Source organism: Dama dama, chromosome 33 (genome assembly GCF_033118175.1).
Source record: "Dama dama isolate Ldn47 chromosome 33, ASM3311817v1, whole genome shotgun sequence".
NCBI classification, from domain to species: Eukaryota; Metazoa; Chordata; class Mammalia; order Artiodactyla; family Cervidae; genus Dama; species Dama dama.
Window position 1 is genome coordinate 33,110,972 of NC_083713.1, and position 15,577 is coordinate 33,126,548.

Consider the following 15,577-nt stretch of genomic DNA (forward strand, 5'->3'; position numbering starts at 1 on the left):
ATGCATTTTTTTAGTGGAAAATGTTTTGAACTCGTTAGCAGTAGGAGAAAAAAATGGAGGCACCTGTGGTTTAGTTTAACAAAACTATATGGACTTGGCAACAAAAGACCTGGAACTGGTGTCTGGTCTTTCCACCTCTCGCTCTCTGCACCTCAGTTTTCTTTTCTATGAAACTTATATAATAATACTCTACGATTTTAATGAACATTAAATGTACTGTGAATATATATAAAGATAGTTGTCAACTATAGAGCATTGTTGTTGTTCAGTCATTTAGTCCTGTCCTACTTTTTGCCGCCCCATGAACTGCAGCATGCCCGTCTTCCCTGCCCCTCACCATCTCCCAGAGCCTGCTCAAACTCATGTCCATTGAGCTGATGATGCCATCCAACCATCTCATCCTCTGTCGTCCCCTTCTCCTCCTGCCTTCAATCTTTCCCAGCATCAGGGTCTTTTCAAATGAGTTGGTTGTTCTTATCAGATGGCCAAAGTATTGGAGCTTCAGCATCAGTCCTTCCAATATTCAGGGTTGATATCCTTTAGGAGTGACTGGTTTGATCTCCTTGCAGTCCAAGGGGCTCTTTAGAGTCTTCTGCAACACCACAGTTCAAAAGCATCAATTCTTTGGCACTCGGACTTCTTTATGGTCCAACTCTCACATCCATACATGACTCCTGGAAAAACCATAGCTTTGACTATATGGACTTTTGTCAGCAAAGTGATGTCTCTGCTTTTTAACATAGAGCATTGTGCCAAACATTTTTATGTTTTAGGATTTTTATTTTATTATTTGTCTCTTTCTTGGACCTTGATTTTTAATAACTTTGGATACATCATCACAGAATGCCTAGTCATTTTGAAAGTTGGTATGTGGTTTGGATAAGGTTGGATAGGTTTCTATCCAAGACGTTCAGTATAAACATCCCATATCCCTGAGCATTATAGAAAATCTAGTTTCAGAGGCTTCCTGAAGTCATGTTAGGAACTCCTCAGACTTTTTCTTTTGTCTGGCAGTGTCTTTGACTCTTTGATGTGAGAACCCTTTAGTTAACTGGAGAATTCAAGTTGCAGGCAAGGTTTGCAGAAAGTAACACTTGGTTCTTAGGATGGTAGTTCTTAAGACTAGTGGTACATCATGACCCCAGTGCCAGCACCCCACCCAATGAATCAAGATCTCTGAGATCAGAGCATAAGCGTGATTGTTTACACAAGAACAACAGGTAAACCTGATGCCTAGCTCTGGCTCAGAACCCAGCCTTAGGAGGACTAAAGCCATCCTAGAGGTTAGATAGCTGCCACATCATCTCATTCTGGACCATCTTCTTTTCTTGACTCCTTCCTCATCGTCTGTCATTCTCTTATTTTTTCTGTATATGCTTTTGGTAGCCAAACTAAAGACAGAAGCTTCAGTAGTACACATTTCAGAGTAGTATCAAAGGGTAAAAACCCATGTTTGATTAACATGCCCTGAAATGTTTAATCTTAGAATTAGAAAATAAAAAGAAACTGTAGAAATCTGATAACTTACATTTCAGTACGAGAAGTCTCAGATAAAGAAATTTCATTTTCTGAAAACTAAAATAATTTCTTCACATACACTTGCTGGGCTTCTAAACTCTGTGTGCAGTTTCTCTCCTGTCGTGGTAGCAGCACCTGTTTATGAACCAGGGGAATACTCGGTAGTGGCAGGTTACCTGAATTCTGATTTTTCGGTAAATGATCAGAACATGAGTAAGAGGACAGAAAAAGACGTCATGCATTCACAGGGTAGACTGTCCTCAGCCTTCCTATTATCGTAGCATTTTATGGATTGTAAACTATGTGTTGATGTTGTAAGCACTCCAAGGAAGGATTTCTGAATATTATTTTTTCAGGTGAGAGAATATCCTCTCTATCATCTGATAAAAGCTCAGTCACAAAAGAAAATGGGAGAAATAGGAGAAGCAATTAAAACTCTGCACATGGCAATGAGTTTACCAGGAATGAGGAGAATTGGATCTTCCTCAAAGTCAAAATACAGAAAAACTGAAATTGATGCAAGCCATCGTTTATCAATCTTTCTTGAGTTGGTAGAGGTTCACCGTTTAAATGGAGAACAGGTAGGTCAATCTTAATTGCTCAGATCTGAACTTTGTTATCCAAGTATATATAGTTATAGGAAATGAAAATGCGAAAATTATTCTCTTGAACAAGTGATTAAGTTTAGAAAATTTGTTTCTCATCATTTGGCACCAGATGGAAGCAAACATGAATGCAAATCTGAGAAAAGAATTAGAATCTTATAGAAAATGAGGAACTTATCATTTATATCTTTTTTAAGTTACAGCAGGTGCTAATCAGTTACTTCATATTTCATATTTTAGTGGAAATTAAGGCTATGTCTAGGTACTTGCCAAAGCTCAAAGAATTTCTACTTCACTAACAAATTAACATAAAATGCATTTAATGAGGAGAACCAATTCTATTATAGATTGATTCTACAATGCACAATTTTTTTTCTTGGTTTAACATTTCTTAAATTAGAATTTTTTTAGAATCTCCTAAGTTGAGATGAATTAAAATAAATGATATTTTAGGTTCATTGAGGTACAGATTTGGAAATTAGGAAATATATTCACCTGGGATATAACAAAAATGGTGTCCTAGTGTAGGGAATAACCTGCTATGTAATGAAGAACCATCTGGTCCAGAGGGTGACTGTGGACTGGATCCCACTGAAGATGCAGTAATGAACATGACAAAGAATTTAGGCTTTGGAGTCAGGCTGGTTGGTTCCATCATTTGTTAACTCCTTAACTGTCTGAGTCTTATTTTCCTTATTGTAAGGTGGAGGTAATTATAGTAACTACCTTGGAGGATTGTCATAAGAAGTAATGGGTTAATACAATGCTGGATGCAAGATAAATGTTTATTAAATTATAGTCGCAGCAACTCTTATGTACCAACTGCTGTTGTCATAGTTATAAGAACACTTTTCAGCTAACAAATATGTCATCTTAATTTGGTCTCTGAATTTAGTTTTAAATTTTTGTGCTTATCAAAAATCGATCAATATATCACAAATATCAAAACTGTGCTACCATTTATTGTTCATTCTGTATTAGAAGACCTTCATTTGTAGTGTGATTTGTTATAGTTTTGAATGTTATCTGGATGTCACTCTTACAGCACGAGGCAGCCAAAATTTTACAAGATGCCATCCATGAATTTTCTGGGACATCTGAAGAGCTGCGTGTCACTATCGCTAACGCAGACTTAGCTCTGGCCCAGGGAGATGTGGAGAGGGCTTTAAGCATGCTTCGGAATGTTACAGCCGAGCAGCCGTATTTCATAGAGGCCAAGGAAAAAATGGCAGATATATATCTGAAGCACAGAAAAGAGAAAATGTTGTATATCACTTGTTACAGGTAAATAGTTCTTTCAGCCCATTATATTTTAACACATTTATCTCCTAAAATTAATCCCCAAATTTCTTTCTTCCTTTTAGCTGCTTTTCGTATACTTTATAGATCCCTTCCTTAATGTGTTCTTGCTTCCTCTCCTGCCACCAGCCACAATCACTCTAACCAGGTTACACACTCTCCCTAAAACCTGAATCATAGTAATTAGGATTTATTTCAACCTGTGACTCCCTCCAGTTTCTCAGCTCAGTCTCCCTCCTCAGGTGTTATTTTTGGACCTTGACTCTTCCTGGGTGGGAAGGAAAAGAGCAACAATTATGTGTATTCTAATAGCTTGAAAGCATTATGTAATGTAACAGTTCAGGGACTGAGTAGTCATGTTTAACACTGTCTCAGAGCAGAAGAGAACTGTGGCTTAGTATACATCACACTAAGGTATGGATTATAGACATGGCAGGGGTTTAAAGTGTCATACGCTGATGCCGTTAGGATTGGTGGGATACATAACACATAGGCCTGAGGGTGCACATGCACACACAGGCTGCCCTTACACTTCTCCCCAAACGAAAAGATAGATACAAGCACACAATCCATGTGAAAGAAAATTAATGTTTTAATCCTTAAGAATGTTGATGAATTAAGTCATGCTGATTCATCTATACTTTGTAAATACCAAAGCCCAGAAATCTGTTCAGATTCTTTGTAGTTACTGAGTGACGCAAAGAAACTGAGAAGCACTCCTGTATAGTTGTATAGTTGCATGGGCTGGAGTTTCCTAAGTTATGTTTTCTATGATATTTCTAAAAGATCAGCACTATCATCTTAATGATATGGCCGTATTTTAAAATCGGGTACATGTATTTGGATGCATTATAGTATAGTAGTTAAAAGCATAGTTTTTTATTTTATTTTTTTAAGCAGATCTGACACATTAGCTATATAGTGAACTCCTAGCATTATCTATAAAGTCTTAATTCTCTTTTCTCATTAGTTTTTGGACCAATTAAATGAGGTATACACTAAAGACTTAGCATCACATTATTTGAGCTGGTATTTTGACCTTTAGCAGTTTACATTTTGTAGATAAAAAGCAGCAAATATTGAAGTAGAAAATTTTGTATTTTTATTGCTGTATATGACTTACATGAATATCAGCGCTCAAAACACATAGGATGACAATAAATATTTGTCATATTTTGGAACTTCATTCCCACATCATTTTAGAATTAAGGAGAGCAAAACATATTTCTGGGTAATGAGAGCTTACATATTTCTATCTTGTCAGTATACTTCTACCTGCTTTTCAGGAAATGGAAAAATTTAATGGAAAAAATTGTTGACCTAGCATAAACAATCTGGGTGTGAGTATTGGTAGGGTTTTAATAGTATGTATTATACTGTGGGATATAAAAAGAGTACTCAAAGGCTATTCGTTTATTGAAATACATGAGCTTTTCTTTTTTTTTTATACTTTTTATTTATTTTTTTCATTTATATTAGTTGGAGGCTAATTACTTTACATGAGCTTTTCTTTTATTGGCTTAGAAGAAGAAATTGTTTTCATTATACTAAGTAGACTTCATCTGATTTCCAGAGAAATGGCTGAAAGGATGCCCAGTTCTCGGTCTTTTCTTCTCCTTGGTGATGCATACATGAATATTCAGGAGGTAAAGTTTTTGATACTACTGTACGTAGATTTAAAAATAAAACAAAAAACTAAAAATTCTTCTTTGTGATTAGTATACATTCTACTGAAAGGAATTTGGGTTTTTTTCCTCCATTTTTAATGAGCTATAATTGACATGCAGCACTGTGAGTTTAAGATACAACATAATGATTTAACTTGCATACATAATGCAATGATTATCACAATAAGTTCAGTGACTATCCATCATCCTATATAGGTACAAAATTTTAAAAATAGAAAAAAATATTTGTCCTGTGTTGAGACCTCTCAGAATCTACTCTTTCAACAGTTTTCACATATAATATACCTCACTGTTAATTATTATGTTGTACATTACATCTGTAATACTTTTAACTGGAAGCTTGTACCTTTTAACCACCTTTATCCAGTTCCCCTCCTCTCATTTTACTAATTTTACAAATGTTTACTTAATAGTTGAAGATTGGGTCATCACAATAAAAAGGAGACCACCATGACAGTTAAAAAGTTGTAGTTATTTTTTTCAAATGAAGATCCAGTTATTCAGCACTGTCATTTGAGATAGAGATGATACCAGAAGTAAAGTGAGAGTCACCTTTAAAAGGGTGAGAAGAGCTACTGGCTAAGATGGAGTTTTCTTCAAAGGGAAGCGATCCTCTGACTCTCTGATTCTGTCTTTTCTAATGACCGCCAGATGACAAGTCAAGAAGCTATCTCTCAGTTCTCATATGACTACTTATGAGGACCTAGGCCTACCTAGTATGGTTGGGATTGTCCTAGTAATACCTGCACTAGTGACTGTCATTTCCCTGAAATTGTTAATGTTTCTGGAATTAATATGTGCTTTATTAGTCTTGTTAAGTTTTCCAGATGTAGAGCTTAGTTACAGAGGTGTTGCCATTTAATGGGAGCCAACTAAGCTGTTATTTTATTGCTTGTTTTTTGTATCTGCCAACATCAGCCTGAGGAAGCCATAGTAGCATATGAGCAAGCACTAAATCACAACCCAAAGGACGGAACATTGGCAAGCAAAATTGGGAAAGCCCTTGTGAAAACTCACAACTACTCAAAGGTAAATACTTCACATTTTAAGATATATCTGTTGGATCAAATTTACGAACCCCCTGCTCGATGAGAGATCTTCAGCAAGCATTATTTGTATCTTAATGGTTGAAACCCCAAATTTGTTGTTACAAATCTGGAATTTGTGTTAAGGACTTTCTCGGTGTCTCAGATTCTTCTCTGCTTCATTTTACATTGCTACCCTAAAGTTTACGTGAGGCTTCATCTTACACCCAAATTTTGCCATCAAGTAAATTAAGATATGTTTACTGTTAACATCTCTTTCATTATATGACAAAGCATAATAGATATCCTTTCTGTTGAACCAGTTTTGAGCCATGTGCTTTGAGGATTTTTTCTTTTTGCTTTCTAGTTAGGATAATGGATTTTCCTCTAGTTGTTATATTCTTGCCCTACTCCTTGTAACTGTTGAACATATATATAAAACACCTAGCAAAGAATTTTCAGTCAGTAAATTTCACTTAACTTTTGGAATAAAAATTTTGAGTACTTTTCTTTTGTTTTTTGTTAGAAGAAATACTAGTTGCCTTCTGTGATGTGTGATTCTGTAAGAAAAATGGCATTCTTAACCAATAGTGGAAGTCCGCGCATAAGCTGCTTTTAGGCTACTTCCGGTTGCTGTAAGTCATGATGTGTGTGGGATCTATGCTTGAATGCCACTCTCACCGCCTTTTCTTTTCCTAACTGAAATGGATTCTGTTTAGGCAATCACTTATTATGAGGCTGCTCTGAAAAGTGGACAACAAAATTATCTCTGCTATGACCTGGCTGAGCTCTTATTAAAATTGAAGTGGTATGATAAAGCAGAAAAAGTTCTTCAGCATGCTCTAGCTCATGAACCTGGTATGAAAATCTAATTTTAAAAAGTATACCTGATATATCTGATCCTTTTAATTTTGATATTATATTAGTATGTATTACATCCTTAGTATATGTGAGGTTGGTTTCACTTATCAGAATGTCAATCTAATAAAATAAGATATTTAAAAATATAAACAGATTTATGAAAGTTAATTGTGTTATAGAAAAACACTTTACTTTCCAAAGCGACATAAAGGAAGTTTTTTTAACTTAATTTTTATTTCTATTAGAGGACAGTTGATTTACAATGTTGTATTAACTTTAGGTGTACAGCAAAGTGATTCAGTTATACATATATATGATATATATACACATACAATATAGCCATTCTTTTTCAGATTCTTTTCCTATATAGATTATTACAGATTACTGAGGAGAGTTCTCTGTGCTATATAGTAGGTCCTTGTTGATTATGGTGATGTGTCTTTGTTAATCCCAAACTCGTAATTTATCCCTCCTTCCAACTTTCCCCTTTGGTAACCATAAATTTGTTTTCAAAGTCTGTAAATCTATTTTATAAATAAATTCATTTGTATCTTTTTTTAGTTTCCACATATAAGTGATAATCATATGATATTTGTCTTTCTCTGACTTACTTCATTTAATGTGATAATCTCGAGGTCCGTCCATGTTGCTGCGGATAAAACTATTTCATTATTGGTAATGGCTAAGTAATAGTCCAGTGTATATTTGAAGTTGATGCTTAAAGCCTACTAAGTTGAATGCATTTTTTAATTCCATAGAAATACTTGCATGAGTCTTGTCAGACCTCGCTTGAAACACTACAGATGGCCTAAAATGTGGATGTGCATTTTTAAAAAGGTTTTAGAGATTAAAGGAGTATGTTTTACTTCCATGGGCATAAGCCTATTACATTTATTCAGTATAAATACTTTCATTTAATAATTATTTGCTTAGGACAGCCAGTGGGTACTTAGATGCCTTAGTGCTTACATTAGTTTTTGAGGCAGATATAATTATCTCCATTTTTAAATTAACAATTTGATACTCAGTTTTCTTGATGTTTATAGGTTCACCTAGCTGATAAAGAGTAGCACCAGGGTTCTAATAAACATCTTAAATTTAACATGTCTGAAACTGAATTCCTTATCTGCCTCTAGGCAGATATAGGATATGTGCCTATATCCCACATCTGTTCCCTGTGCGGCCTTCATCTCTGTAACTTCATCTTTTCTTTGCAGTTTCAGAGAGCCAAAATCCTTGCCTTCACCCTTCTCCTTGTCCATTGGACACCCTCTTGGCTCTTCCAGATGTATTCAGAATTCTCCTGTGTCTCCTTATTCTACCACTGTCACCCTGTCCCTGCTTATGTAGATTACAGCAGTAGCCTCCCCCTGGCCTCCCTGTTTCCACCCTCAACCCCACACCCCGACACAGTTACTCCCAACCCAGCAGCAGCATTGGACCTTTTAAACAGTGGAAGCCCGGACCCGCCGGCTCAAGCTACCCCTTGTCTCCCATTTCGCTCAGAGTTAACTGGAGTCTTCCAGGGGCTTACACGGCCTCCACAGGGGCATGCTGTCGCCCCGCGGACCTCTCCTTCCAGCCTGCTCTCACCATCGTCACAGCCTCCTTGTGGTTCCTTGTACGCCTTTTCTTACCTGTAAAATAGCAATAACAAAACATGCCTCTCAGGTGGACAGTTTAAAGAAACAATGTACGTAAACCGCTTCAAACATAGTATGACACACCTGATAAATGGTGGGAGAAACAACTTGTGTTAATTATCTAGAGTTCTTTTAATACTCTTAGGTTTATAAAATATTGAAAGAGCACTTGCCATGTACAAGACTTTGTTTTAATTGCTTTGCATCTATTAACTTATTTAATAATTTATGAACCTGAACTTTTACAATAATTCTTTGAGATAGGCATTATTATTTCCTATACTTTACAGATGAAAGGGAGGAACAGAGAGGATAGATACCCTGTTCAATTTGTATCTTGTTAACTAGCAAGTGATAAAGCCTCCATTTGAAACCAGACAGGTTGACATCAAAGTCAGTGTTTATTGTGTGTGTGTGTGTGTACATATATATATATATATACACTTTGTTAAGTTCTACTATTAAAAAAATAGCAGTTATCTTAATTGCATGTACCAAATACCCTATCTTGTCTCTGAATAACTTCGATAAACGGAAATGCTTACACACTTGATGAAAATCGAAATTCTTACTGTGTTGTATTGTTCTCTTATATGTCTAAGAAGAGTCTCCAGTTGCTATACAGCTCTTTAACCTTTCTTCAGGCCACTTTTTAATCATAAATCCTTCCCCCTCTGCCAAATTTGGCCATTCTTCAGTTAACTTACTGAACATTATTAAGCTTAATTCACTATTTTTCAGAATCAAGTTTAAGAACTTGTAGGAAAATGTAAACATTTTAAATGAATCATAACTTTTCCCAGTATATTTTCTTTCATAGTAAATGAACTGTCGGCCCTCATGGAGGATGGACGTTCTCAAGTTCTTCTAGCAAAAGTTTACAGTAAAATGGACAGACCTGATGATGCAGTCACTTCATTGCAACAGGTAATGAAAATACCTTCGTTTGTGACAGAATGAGGGTGGGTGGTGGTCTCAGAAGGAAACGTACCACATACAAAAAAAAAGACAGTCTTTTGACCCAGCTGTTCTGGAAGATAAGTCAAATAGAAATAACATTTGAATGCCAGTGGATTGTACTGTTTAAAAATATCATTGCTGATTATTATAACAATTAGGGAAAGTTGATATTTTTAATCCTGTTTTACAACCGAAGAAGCTTAGTTTAATAACTTGTAAGAACTCACTCAAGTAGTGTCACAGGCGGGAGTTAAACTCACTTTTCTTTCTGTTTATTTCTTCCATTTATTTATATCTTCTTTAATTTCCGTTAATACTTTGTGATTTTGAAATGTAGAGGTTTTTCATGTTTCCTTAGATGTATTCCTAAATATAAGTGGCTGATATGTTTTGATGATTTCTTAATTTCTAGTTTGCTAACAGTATTTTTAGTACATAACTTAAATTTTATCTACTGCACTGTCTGCATCTGTCAAGATGGTCATGTGACTTTTTTTCCAATTTTTTTTCTGTTAATGTGGTATATTGATTGATTTTCAAATGTTAAACCATCCTTATATTCCTGAAATAAATGACAGTTTGTGATTTTTTAAAAAAGATATTGCTGGAATTTAAAGATATTTGCTAATATTTTGTTCAATGTTTGTGCACATACATTCAAGAGAAAGACTGTTCTCTAAGACATGCTGTTTCTTAATGTTTGGAACAATAATTCAGTATTAGCATCTTGGAGACTTTGAGGCTTCTTTAATGGTAGATTTTTATTAATGGGTTTAAAATCTCTAGATTTCAGACTCATCATTTTAAAATTTTTCCTTCTAAGTGATGTCCTTAATACCTTCCCAAGAATGGAACAGCTAAGTTCAATAGCCTCAGTGATTTTAGAGAGTTAGCATGTTTTACGAGGGTGCTCCCCTCAGAAAGACTAGACTGATCTATATGCCATTGACAGTATGTGGATGTACTTACTCCCTGAAACCAGCCAATATTTGATTCAATAACTTTTAGGTACTATTTTATTAATGTAATAAACATTTACAATTTTTAATGATAGTATCTAGACATCTTTTCTAAATATTTGTTCCATGGTTGCATTTCCTCCTCAGAGAGTGCATATAAAAGACTCTGTACTTTTATAGTATTTTAAGTTTCAAAGATAAGTGCATGGCTCATTTGCAAACAAGTACCTTTTGAAGACCTCAATTAGGACATTATCTTTGGATCAGGCTTTGTTAGATTGAAGACCAATAATGCTTAAATAAACCTGTAAAATTATGCTACATGTGAATTATTGAGAATTGTTTCATTTCTTTTCTACTTCTTTTTTTAATTGCTTTTTATCCTTACATTTTACTAGGCTCGAGAATTACAAGCTCGGGTGCTAAAACGTGTTCAGATGGAACAGCCAGATGCAGTTCCTGCACAGAAACATTTAGCAGCTGAAATTTGTGCAGAGATTGCAAAACATTCTGTTGCTCAGCGAAACTATGAAAAAGCAATTAAGTTTTATAGAGAAGCTCTTGTTCATTGTGAGACAGATAATAAGGTCAGTACCTTTATAAAATTTTCAGGACCTTATATTCCAGATGTCATCTCATTCCCCAAATGTAAACTTCTTAATAGCTTATTTATAAAGATTTGAAAAGAAATGTACCAAAAATACAAGTTTAAATATTAATATTGGTTTTATAAATACTGTAAAATACATGATGGCTTAAATTAATAATGTTAGAGTCTAAAAATTATTATGGAACAAGTGATAAAAAGTAAATCTGTAAGCTTTTCTTTATGTTCATCTATGTTTTAAGAATTACTGTAAAACAATTTCTCAATCTCAAATTCCTGAATCCAGAGGATTCAGTTCAGTTAACTGAATACCTATTGTATATCAGTTGCTGTTTAGTGCTGGATGTTACAAAAGTGGCTAGATTGAATCTCTTAACCTCAATTGGCACAATGTTAGAATAAGTGTTAAAGATAATATTAGTGTAGAAAATATATATATGGCCAGTATTTTTTGAAAATTTTATTTTGATTTTATTGGCCTGTATCATTGATTTATAATGTTAGTTTCAAGTATACAGTGAAGTGATTCAGTTATATTCTTTTTTTTCAGATTCTTTTATCACATAGGTTATCACAGGATGTTGAGTAGAGATCCTGTGCTGTACAGTGTTCGTTCGTGAAAGTTGCTCAGTCAGGTCCGACTCTTTGCAACCCCATGGACGATACAGTCCATGGAATTCTCCAGGCCAGAATACTGGAGTGGGATACTTTCCCACTCCAGGGAATCTTCCCAACCCAGGGATCGAACCCTGGACTCCCACATTGCAGGTGGATACTTTATCAGCTGAGCTACAGGGGAAACCGTATCTTGTACCCGGTAGTGTGCATGTGTTAATCCCAAGCACCTGACTTATCCCCCCCCTACATTCCCCTTTGGTAGCCATAAGTTTCTTTTTGATATCTATAAATCTGTTTCTATTTTGTAAATAAGTTCATTTGTATCATTTTTTAACAATTAGATCCCACATATGAATGATACCATGATTTTAGTTATTCTGAGTTCACTTAGTATGATAATCTCTAGGTCCATCCATGTTGCTGCAAGTGGCGTTATTTCAGCTTTTTTGTGAGTACTATTCCATTTTAATATGTACCACATCTTCTTTATTCCTCTGTTGATGGACATTTAGGTTGCTTCCATGACTTGGCTGTGGTGAATGGTGCTGCTGTGAACGTAGGGATATATGTATCTTTTCCAGTTATGGTTTCTCCAGATATATGCCCAGGAATGACATTGCTGAATCATATGATAGTTCTATTTTTAGTTGTTTAAGAAACCTCAATACCGTTCTCCATAGCAGTGGTACCAATTTACATTCCCACCAAGAGTGTAGGAGGGTTCCCTTTCTCTACACCCTGTACAGCATTTGATGTAGACTTTTTTTTTTTTTTTTGAAGGTTAATTGTTTTTACAGAATTTTGTTGTTTTCTGTCAAACCTCAACGTGTGGCTCAGCTGGTAAACAATCTGCCTGCAATGCGGGAGACCTGGTGTAGACTTTTTGATGATGGTCATTTTTGACCCAGTGTGAGGTGACACCTCACTGTAATTTTGATTTGCATTTCTCTGATAAGTAGTGACATTGAGCATCTTTTCACCTGCTTTTTGGCCATCTGTATGTCTTCTTTGGGGAAATGTCTATTTAGATTTTCTGCCCATCTTTTGGTTGGGTTTTTTTGCTTTTTTAATATTGAGCTGCGTGAGCTGTTAATTTTGGAGATTCATTCCTTGTTGTCACATTGCTTGCAAATATTTTCTCTCATTCTATGGATTATCTTGTTTATTATGGTTTCCTTTGCTGTGCAGAACTTTTCAATTTAATTAGGTCCCATTTGTTAATTTTTTTTTTCATGACTCTAGGAGGTGGATCCAAAAAGATGCTGCTGCAAGCTTATGTCAAAGAGTGTTCTGTGTTTTCCTCAGAGCGCTTTATAGGTCCGGTCTTACATTCAGGTCTTTGACCCATATTGAGTTTATTTTTGTGTGTGGTGTTAGAGAATGTTCTAATTTCATTCTTTTACATGCTTCCTGTAGTTTCACGTGCATGTGTCTTCCTTCAAACCTCTCTCTTGACTTACCTGCCAGAAGGCAGAGGGGAATGGGGGCAGTCAGTTCCCCACAGGAACCGTCTGCTAGTGTTGATAGTTTTCAGCTAGCATCTCTAGGATTTTCTACTCTCAGATCTTGGTAGATGATTAATATTTTTAAAAAATAGTCCGGTAAGTGTCTAAATATGTAAGTGATGTAAAACACAAGACAGCCATGTTCTAGAATTTTGAAGTTTAAGATTGAACATTTTGAATTAATATAACTCTTTCAGACATAAGGCAAAAATAGTGTTTTTTAAGTCACAACCAAACAGGTGCCTTGTTCAGTGACGACTGAAGTGACTGAAATCATAGTTGTAAATCTGGAGCGTATCTGCTTTAAGCCTTTAATTGATATTTTACAAATGAGGAAACAGGATTAGAGAGGTAAAGGGACGTGGCCCCATCGTGGAGATGCTTGGACTAGAATCTTAGCTGCTAATTTTGGACCTGTTCTTTTCACAATGCTTTGTCTCTCTCTACTTTTCAAGTGAGTTGCAGCCTGTTTTTCCTTAATTTTTCCAGTATAAGAGAAACTAGAGATGAGCAACCCTATAGCTTCACCTGCCTGTCGTGGTTGGCATTTTTATTGCACTAACTTTTGGTCAAGTGACATCTGTGCCCTAGACACTTTGCTAACTTTCTGCTCTAGACTGTTTCTGATTACCCTTGCCTTTCTCTGCAGATAACGCTGGAGCTGGCCCGACTGTACCTGGTACAGGACGACCCCGACGCCTGCCTGCGGCACTGTGCCCTGCTTCTCCAGAGCGACCAGGACAGCGAGGCCGCCACCATGGTTAGTCCAGGGCACTTCAGCCAGCGAGGCAGTCGTGTTTTGTATTTATTCCATGTGGCAGTTTCAAATTTTACCTGATAACACTAGTAGTAGATGGGCGGCCGGGCTCTTTTTGGCTTTTGGCAAAAATAATATTTTTAAGATTATTAGTACATTTTTAGTTTTTCTGTATGACTGAAAGGATGCCTGGTCAGGAATGGTTCATGTGATCAAGTTATAATTTCCTAAAGACTAAAGTATTTACTTAAACATGCTGGAGTTTTTAACAGTTTCAGTCAGACTTTCTGAATTAAAGAGAAAATTCTTCATATAACATTTTAAGACACTGTGTTTTAAGTAGTTTTGCTTGTCTTTCTCAATTTTAGGAGGGTTGAGGCTTTGTTAGTTTTTCAGACAGCTTCATAGATGACAGTTTGTGAGGTTCATTTAATAATTTGACAAATGAGTCACTGTAACTGAAAAATACAAGAACTCTCCCTGTTAAAACACATAATAAGAAAATCTCAGTAAGTCTTGCTCGTTTTAAATTCCTTTGAAATATTATTTTGGGTTTTTAAAAGATTTTCTTGTTATTTTTACAAAGTCCAGTGAGGTGTCTTCTCTATGATAACACATAGAGTGCAGTTTCCTTCAAATTTCTGTTTTAAAAATAACTGCTTAAAACATATTTTCTGCTAAAAATAGTTTTTGTGAACAGAGAGATCTGTTTCACATCCTTGATGGATCTCAGTGCTAATCTGCTTAAGGTGTACTTGAATTTTAAATGGCTCTGTTTTATAAAACTTTGCCCTCATGTTTCTCCTATGTGTTTTCATAGCAGTCAGCCTTGATAGGAATAATATGCTTTGTGAAATACATGGCTGTATTTTTAGAACCAACTTTTACCTTTATAGATGATGGCAGATCTCATGTTCAGAAAACAGGACTATGAACAAGCCGTGTTTCATTTACAGCAGCTTTTAGAACGAAAACCAGGTAACTATCTGCTGGTTTTATCTTCAAATGCAGTTAACTCCCTTTCTCTTTTTGGCTGTTACACTTCTTGAAAAAACCACACCCTTGGTCAAATCCAACACTGCTTATGCCACACCTGCCCTTGAGCAGCTCAGATGATTATAACGAAAATGACTGGTCATTAAAGTCACTGGTCTCATTTTAAGACCACCAACCCCAAATGTGCCCTCAGATGCTACCAGGCAATCCTGCTGTCTCTCTCTGAGGAATTCACTCACTCCGTTTTACACTTCTTCCTCTCGCTTCTGTCCCCAGGTCAGCCTGCCCCCAGCCCTTTCCCCACCTCAGGTCTGCCACCCCACCTGCAGCACGGCTCCAGGTGGGCACTGGATGCTCCCCCTTGCTTCCTGAAGGGTTTGCCTTCTGGCGTCTGTGTCTCCTGCACCATCATTTTCTTTGCCGTTGGCATGTAAATAGGCTGTGACATCTCCCCACCTTGAAGGCATCAGTAAATACATAGAAACCACCTCCCACCTCTCCGTTCACTCTCCCCTCCCGCCTCCTGCTCCATCGCT

General features: G+C 36.1%; 1 protein-coding gene across 2 annotated transcripts in view; it reads left to right on the plus strand.

Moving 5' to 3' along the window:
- The window catches only part of TTC21B (tetratricopeptide repeat domain 21B), an 88,055-nt gene that overhangs the window by 32,225 nt on the left and 40,253 nt on the right, over positions 1-15,577 (plus strand). Inside the window, exons 14-22 of one of the 2 annotated variants that reach the window (XM_061135712.1) lie at positions 1,875-2,099; positions 3,169-3,407; positions 4,996-5,068; positions 6,029-6,139; positions 6,855-6,993; positions 9,460-9,566; positions 10,957-11,145; positions 13,938-14,048; positions 14,942-15,023. In XM_061135712.1, coding sequence (XP_060991695.1) covers positions 1,875-2,099; positions 3,169-3,407; positions 4,996-5,068; positions 6,029-6,139; positions 6,855-6,993; positions 9,460-9,566; positions 10,957-11,145; positions 13,938-14,048; positions 14,942-15,023 — 1,276 coding nt within the window. The remainder of the gene's footprint in view (positions 1-1,874; positions 2,100-3,168; positions 3,408-4,995; positions 5,069-6,028; positions 6,140-6,854; positions 6,994-9,459; positions 9,567-10,956; positions 11,146-13,937; positions 14,049-14,941; positions 15,024-15,577) is intronic. The other variant, XM_061135713.1, reaches the window with a different exon arrangement.